The sequence below is a fragment of the Mizuhopecten yessoensis genome, unplaced genomic scaffold, assembly GCF_002113885.1.
Source record: "Mizuhopecten yessoensis strain PY_sf001 unplaced genomic scaffold, ASM211388v2 scaffold10905, whole genome shotgun sequence".
Lineage (NCBI taxonomy): Eukaryota > Metazoa > Mollusca > Bivalvia > Pectinida > Pectinidae > Mizuhopecten > Mizuhopecten yessoensis.
Window position 1 is genome coordinate 56,765 of NW_018408780.1, and position 8,902 is coordinate 65,666.

The 8,902-nt window shown below is 33.5% G+C and overlaps 1 protein-coding gene across 1 annotated transcript; it reads right to left on the reverse strand.

The window, feature by feature from the left end:
• Nucleotides 1-966: 966 nt before the first annotated feature.
• On the reverse strand, nucleotides 967-4,492 carry LOC110463426 (patched domain-containing protein 3-like). The gene is made up of 4 exons (XM_021518019.1): nucleotides 4,053-4,492; nucleotides 3,519-3,871; nucleotides 2,133-2,318; nucleotides 967-1,199 (listed from the first exon to the last, which is right to left on the reverse strand). The coding sequence occupies exons 1-4, from the start codon at nucleotides 4,490-4,492 to the stop codon at nucleotides 967-969; spliced, it is 1,212 nt and encodes a 403-aa protein (XP_021373694.1).
• Nucleotides 4,493-8,902: the final 4,410 nt, after the last annotated feature.

Genomic DNA, 8,902 nt, shown 5'->3' on the forward strand with positions numbered 1-8,902 from the left:
AACCAACAAAATAATATCATGACATATAATACTTTTGTTTAGCATACATATTCTTTTCCAACAGGTGGTAAGTTAACCTGTTTCGTATAGATCTCCCTTGGCATAATCATGTCAAGAAGTGAGGTTTATCGAAACATTGTTTTACAGATATGTTATTTTTTGCTTCATGTATGTATATTTATGTTTTGTCGTTTCCAATAACTGGTAAGTATAAGTTTTTGTCGACATATTATGTGTTTAAGAGTAATATCAGTGTACTTAATAATGAAGCATTCATAGCTCTCCGGAAATAAATTTGTTTCAAATGATATCAAAGTTATTACTGATGGTACATTACATAAGTTGCTAAAATTTTGAAATGTCATTATATTACATATGTTTTTGTATTTACCTCTTTTTCCCAACAGCTTGTAAGTATCTGTTGTCAATAGACCTCCCAAAATAAGGGCAAACGGTGTACATTTGTAGGTCACCGGGTGGAGATATCTGTCACAAAATATTAAAATAAATATATGTAATGACAGACATCTCTAGCAAATGCTTTTACATTTTAAATATTTAGTTCTCTTGCTAATGTTAAAACCTGCAAATTTTGTGGACAATTATATTAAACTTTAATTCTATAATTAATCGTTACAAACCAATATTGTATAAAACTTTTTAGAAAATAGAAATGTTTGTAAACATCTCCTCTTTATTTCAATATATAGTTTGTATGGTTAAAATGCATAAATAGAAAATAGGGTCGAAAACCTACAAGTGATTTTTGTGGAAAATGGCGGAAAAATCCCAATTTTCATATACTAAAAAGTAATATAATTTCCTTAAAGATTAAGATAGAGAGATGCTAAAATGCCTGAAATGTTTGTTAACATCTCCTCTTCATTTCAATTTATAGTTTAATATGGTTAATATGCATAAATAAAAAAGTAGGGTCGAAAACCTACCAGTGATTTTTGTGGAGAATTACGAAGAAATCCAAATTTCCACATAATAAAAATGCATTTCTATCTCGGAGGAAGGAGCAGTGCCGCCACAGCAAAACCGAAGTAACGGGGAAGCGGTTGTCGTGTCACTCTTCATTTCTATTGGGTGGCAGCATAAACAGTGTCTGTTAGCTGATATCCTTCTATCGTTGATCGCAATACAGGCGATGAAGAAGGTCACGAAGTTGATATAACAAAACAGGACAGCAACCCCTGCAACAGATTAACGAAGACTGATGCAATGACATAAACAGGTGCGTTGTCATTAATTCATGTCAAAATATCTAGTTTAAACATCTAGATAATTGAAAACACAAAGGGAAAATCATTATAAGTTCATTTTCCGAATCTGAACTGTGAGTTGTCCGCATCACCATGCATGAAAGTTTTGTATTGTCATTTAGTATTAATAACGTTATTGCCGTGAATATATATCATCGGGAATCTTTTTTCAAAGCATGTATCCGCAGAGAAATTTAATTCGAAAAAGGAACAGAAAGACATACACGCACGTTCTCATGGACGCACGCATTCACAAACAAAACTGCATTTTTTGTTAAACATTCTCTACATATTTGAATGATTGATCATTATCCTTGTGAGGGATTGTAACGATAATCATTTCAATGTCTGCTATTAAAACATAGATAGTAAACACTACAACAGATAAGTGCTGTACACAACAGAGAAGTAAATAAACTAAAAATTATAAGTTACGAACACTACAAAACTAATTGTTGATATATTTGTTTATTTTATCAACATCACTGTCTAACTCTACGACATACTAGCTTTTTTCTTTTCACACCGTATTGATATATCTGTTTTACATCAAATAGGAAATTCTGATGTACAGAAAAACAATTGTGGTTATCAAACTAAAACATAAAATATACCTCCCCATACCTGACCTTACTTTATATTGACGATTTAATAAAATATTTATGGTGGCAGGATAGACTGACTCCATGTTGTTTTTACCAAGGTCGTCCATAGCTTATTGAGAATGTCATTTTGCCTCTTATTTTCGCACATTTATATTGAGCCAAAAAATAATCAGCTAGCATATAATGTTGTTTTACAAAAAAAAATGTTCAGTCCAGAAACAAATATTCCATACGAGGTATATTTATTAAATATACGCACCTGTAAATATGCAAAAGTTCCGCACGCCAAGGAAAACAGAGGAGGCACCCACACCGAATGCTAGTATGTCAGTCAGGGATGTGATAGTTATGGACACTCCACTAGTGCGCTGTTTTGGGGTTGTTGCAAGTAACGGGACCTCTGCGAGTCCGGCCAACAGTATAAACATATCATCAATCCCGATACCTGGATAAAACACATGGAAATATCTAGGTAAACAAAAAAACACTACACAATATGCATATTTATATCACATGTCATGCATTTATAATACAAATCAAAAATGCTGTTGACTGTTAAAAATGTAAAGAAAATATAACATTAATTTTGTGTTTGTATACCAATTTATCCGATAAGTTAGCCCTAATGTATAGATCTTTTCATCAAAATCATGTTTATTATGTACTGTGGAAAACCGGGACTTGCTACATTATATCCTATTTAATTCTTGTTTCCCAATTATTAAGTTTCTGAATGAAGAATTTAATCAATTTTCACAAACCGCAATCTTCTTAATTTAAATTGAGATTGAAAGTATTCCTCTATTTATATAACGCTATAAACTGCCAAATATCAGCTGTCCCTTACTATCATAGGAACAATTTAATTCTCTTATTTGATTTCTTATTTTGATTTACTGTTTGTTCCATCGATCAACGGTAACATAAATATCATGATATAACACGTAAATTAAGATAGTAGACATGTGACCAAAGGGAGGTAATTCCTCTAGTCTTGCATCAACAGCTTTATAATGTCCAGTGTACAAGTATTTTGTAATGTATTGATAGCATTTGTTATGCAGTATTGATTCAAAAACGTAGTTGTGCTAATAAATTGATATTAGTGTAGTGTTTTGCTCACAGACACGTCAAGTCAAATACTAATCGTGGTATTTTGGACCATGAATATCTTCTTACAGTCTAAGAAACTCAAACCAAAAGCTTTAAAAATAGAAACATATGTATTCATCCGAGCCAACATATAAAGAGATAAGCTGAATGAATTTGACTTTTACATGAGATAAGTTTGTAGTGACAACGGATGTCTGCATAATCATTGTAATGATGACACGGTTCCGTATTTAGATCATCAAGGAGACGTAAGGTACGTATTACTTGAAATATATCTCAAGTTCTATTTATCGCACAAATACACGGTTGATTAATTTAGCCTTCTCTAAAATCATCACAATAAACGGATTATTTGGAATAACAAAGTACTTATACACCAAACTTGGCATGGAAATATACGATTTGTTTATCTATTTAAATATTTGAGTAAAACATATTTTATTTGTTTACACATGCTATGGCATGACATATATAACTTTCTCGGTACTTTATACGTTTTATATTACCCATAATTTATAATTTAATTACTCACCTAATATAAGAAAAGGCATCACCCCAACTATGGAGACGAACTCCACCCCACAAGCACTGACCAGCCCAAATGAAGCTACGATGCCTAGTCCGGTTGCTATGACACCAGCCCGGCCCAAATTTTGTCTGTCAAGCATGCAATCACAGGTCAAGGTGACAAAAGTCGCGTACACGATCATCAAGGTGAAGGTCAGCGACACAAATACTATGTCGCCACGGATGTTCGCTGTAAGCTCCTCGTCCAGAGATGACGAATGTGCATACACGACATCGAATATCGGTGATTGGAGGGTTTTCATGTAGGACACAGTCTTTTTCCCATAATTTGGAACTGTCCGTGAACTGTTGGTTGTCCTGCCGTAAGTTGAAAACTAACTTAACCAATTTGGCAGAGTGCAGTATTCCGTTCTGAAGAGTCACATCACCAAAAACAGATTCAATAGAAAGAGTACCAAGAACTGGATAGGTAATATTGTCATTCTGAAGCAGCTCTTGAAACTTAGTTGTGAAAATGAGGTCCCCGTCCACAACACACTGAGAAGCTCGAACAGCACACAACTGTGAATAGTCCATTCCATTTCCAAACACGTTCGCTTTGATTTGATCGTGAAATGTCTTTATTTCCTGTATATTAGTGAGGCTGAGCAGATTTGACGAGGTTTTGCTTTTGAAAATCACACTGCCGTGTAGATTCCTTTCAATTAGGTTCTGTGAGTAAAAGTTCGTACCAGAGTAATCGCTAAACAGGGTTCTGATCGTACTTCTGTCTTTAGAGGCCTGGCTATCCATTGGTGTGTAGACCTTCTCTACGTCTGTTTCAGATTTCAGGTTGATAAGTCCAATCCTCAGTAAACAACACACAAGTACGGAAACTGTTAGGAAAATCCATGGATAGGTACCAACAAATTCTCCATACCTTGCAAACACCTTCCCAATCGCTTTCTCAACTCTGGCATACACACTCCAACACACCATGTCGCACAAAAGACACAAATATGCAAACTGGCATATACCTTTATTAGCACAACGAAATGATTTTAGCTTTTAGCTCATTGATTTAATAAATGTATATGTGCTTTTTTAAATGGATATACACGTAGCTGAATAAAACTTACATTTTTATTAAGTATCTCTGTACCAATGCCGAAAGGTTTGTTTCTGCATTTGAAACTATTTTTCCCCGACATTGTTGTAGTTTTTACAAATCATTTCTCAAAAGAAAAGCCATACCTTGCAGCACTGTTATGCTAATATAACAAAGATGAAATGACAATATTATCAATAACAGTGTTTTGTGTGAAAAATTCAGCTTGGCTAGACTTCAATTTGAACCCTGATCCTTAGATCTTATACTGACACTCCTACCAACTAAGGCACCTTGTGAACAGAAATAGTTTTGCCCAACTGCAAATTAAGGGGGCAGTTACTGCATGTTTGTACAAAAAACCTACAGTGGTATCTTCAGTGTTTTGTCTGCACTGGGACAGGTATTCTTAAATAATTCCAGCATGATGCACGCATGCGCTGTTTACAAGGAATTGCTTTGTTATACAGCTACATGCATATATAAACTTCTTGTAATTGTCAGCCAGTCCTGTGTACGTCTGCATCAGTCTGTACCACGATCGATACGTACATATATAGGGAACCTTTAACCGACGTACATTGTATGGCCGCTACATCGCTGTACGAAATATCGTCAATCAGCAAAATAAAAAAACACCCTGTACGTAATTTTGATTAGTTCTTTAATTACAATTTGCTTCACTAAGTAAAAGGATTTGCTGTTTGTAGTTCACATAGTATATTTTAGTGTCTGTTGGAGTTATAGAAAGAACTCGCTGTTTGTGAAGTAGATTTAGGTTTAACCATATTTTTGATAGGGCTGACAAAAATGAAAAAGATATATCGGTCAAAATCTAGATATCCCCGAGATTGCAAACTATCTAGTCGACATCTATACATTTACATTTTCACCTGATCAATCAAAATAGTGCAAGAGTGATTTATATATTTTATATACGTTCGTAATCAATGAAAATTTACACAGAACATAAATGTATATGTACTTCTATTAAAAGGAACAATCATTGTAACAAAGCTTGTATACTTACATCTTTGCAGACTGTGTCTGTGTCCAAGTGTATACAATGAAGTAGCTCTGTGTAGGTGTATACTATACTGTCACTCACTAATGAGTAAGGATACTTATATGTACCAGGAAGTTATCCTGTGCTACAAACAATGGTTCACGTAATCATAACATGTGCGCATGTGCACGTCCGAACATAATGAGAGGTCGTGGAAACTGGCATTAACAGGATTAACCAGGTAATGACGTTGTTCCTTAATGTCCAATCATTGACAGCAAACGTTTTGCGCATGTGTAAACTTTAATTAACTAATGGCTGCACTCTCTTGTTTTTTGTATTTATAAAAGGAGGCATAATCTAATTTGAACAGTTACCTCGGGAAAAGATGTCAACACTGAAGGTAAGATTTTCATAAAGTTTGCTTTATTACTTTCTTTAGTAGAGAAATTTAGGAAACGATTAGAATTGATAGCCTTCATAAATTCCAATCATTCAATAAAATAAAAAGGTGTTTTACAAATTTGTACAGTTTAAATTATCAGACTGTGTAGAACCTTGTTGATATTGTATATATTTGAAAAATAATAGCTTGACCCAAACGAAATCAAATGCATAATACATGAATTAGAATTTAAATCAAAAGATAATATGTGCCTTTGTAAACTAGTTTTACATATTTCAAATAGTTTAAAATGATACAGTCTTATTGTCTGATGTGAAACGTTCTTAAACATTGATTTCCTTTATTCAGTTGTAAGTATATACTGATAATCTGCGGATTTGATGATTTCTTATCCTCCCAGGGTTATATATATATCTATAAATATGTGTAACACAGTAGATCAGTATTTATGTTTCATATAATGTATGTTTCTATTTGGTTATTTGTTTATATATAATTGGTATATGTAGTAGAACCAAAGGAAATAAAGCTTTCTCTGATTTAAATTTAGAAACTTTAGCACGGACAAAAAGCTTATGCTTGCAAATAGTCCCCAGAACTATAATTTCGGTAACGAGAAAGAGACACATGTATACATATTTTTGGGGAATATTTTTGTTCTTAAATGATCACCTTTTCGACTTAGTTAACCAAATGGCGAAAAAGTGTTTCCTATAGATAAAAACTATACTATAGAGGGTCTCTGTATTTGTGACAAACTACAGTATTTTAACTGGTAGAACCAAATGAAATAAAGTGAAGATCATTTTTTCACGATACTAAAGAGGGTCTCTGTATTTGTGACAAGCTATAGTATTTTAACTGGTAGAACCAAATGAAATAAAGTTTTCTCTGATTTAAATTTAGAAACTTTAGCACGGAAACAAATCTTATGCTTGCAAATAGTCCCCAAAACTATAATTTCTGTAACATAGAAAGAGACACATGTATACATATTTTTTGGAGAATGCGATGAAGTCCAGAATTTCTAATGAACTGAGAATCGCTTTCTGTATTTACCTATTTTTATTAATAAAGTGACATTTCCTTTCGGTCTACCTTTTATAGTCTAATATCTGTAACGTACGGCGGTAACCCATCCAGCTATAATACCGACAACGCTTGCCGTTGATGCATTTGTGAGCGGGTCCCCGGGTTTTACCCATCGATGGACATTTTCTTAAAATTCCTTAGCTGGTTAATAAAAAAAAAATGGAAGACGAAATGATCACAGTCTTCAATAGGATAACCACACCATACAGGCAGGACTATCGTTTAAGTGCGAATTAAATAGATCACTTTGACATATAAAAGATACAAAATGGTATTATTATATCCCCCTCCCATCTCTAGCGGTATTTCATCTCTCAAAACATGTGTGTTGAAAAGCCTTATATAGGTTGAGGAAACCCAAAATGAAACAGATTTTGAGAAAAATATTAATATTTCCTATAAAGTTTCTGAAAGACCAAATTGTTTAATGAAATGAAACAATGCATGCCTTTAGCTTTAATTGTAACTATTTCTCGGGTATAAACAGCACGTGTGTCTATTTATAGAGCTCATTAAAGTGAGTCAGAAAAGTTTTGACAAATTCTGACAAAAAGTAGTCATTTTTTCTCAAAATATTTGTTTGAACATAGACTTTTCCACGTTTAGAGATATGATACCATATTGATGTTGTCGCACCGTACCGTTCCGGGGAAAAAATTTCATTTCAGGTTTTTTTTTATATTTCAATTGAGTTTATGAGCAATGTTTAATAGGCAAGCAGATTCAGTTTGCTCAGAATGCATTAAACTAAATAAATCTTGATTCAAAATATATACCATTAATATTTATTGCAAAATGCAATATGCTGCATCATATATATTAAAATTTTCCAATTTTGGGTACACTCACCTACAACTATATGTTTGAGTACTACTGAATGCTTGTGTTTTTAATAATGTGTACTTAATCGCTGTATGTGACTTGGCAGCAAAATAGTTCCTGCTGTATGTTGAACAAAATAGCGTGGAAATATTACTGTTGATATATTATAAGTAAGGAAGAAAACGAAATACAAGTTTACTGTATACCGGTATATAATAAAACAAGATAAATATATCGGTCACCGTACACTTATACCAGAGTCAAAAGTCAATCAAGCGTTATGTGACTTGTCGCGTTGTCCGGATAGAAGGAACCATAACAAAAATTTGCAAAGTAAAGCCAATGGAAGACATTGCAACGTTACACGTCTTTGTGTAGGCATTGCTCTCTGCTGTCATCTTCCCTTCGGTGTGATCACACCATTGATGTTTCTGCAATGCAAGGTTAAAGACAATATCAGGTTATTATGCTATTTAGGTCAATGTGCATCTACCATAGACACAAAACGACTTGCCAGACGTATGAGAGACACAGAAAGGGCTGCCTACCGACATTGATAATAGCGTACATGTTTCACATCGCGGCGTCTGGGCATAAGGTCTGCACGCTTCACTAGACAAACTATATGAATAGTGTAACAACTGGAAACTTTCTATTAACATAAACTAACAAAAGCTAGATTTTCCAGGGAGTTAACATGATTAATACCACTAAGGAATACAAATATGTTTGGGTAATATTATTAACTTTGCAGGCAAGTTCATAATATCCATGAAGGAATGATCAAATTATGGTTTGAAAGTACTTTTTTCAATTAAGAAAAAAATCTGAAAAAAATATTTTGTTCCTAATTGCTGCACAATGTAGACTTTTCTCTGCCCTTGTCAAACCAATTTCAACCTATAATGCTGAAATTTGTTACATGGATATATATCAAAAACAAATTATTGCTAAAATGAAAGCACAAAACAAATA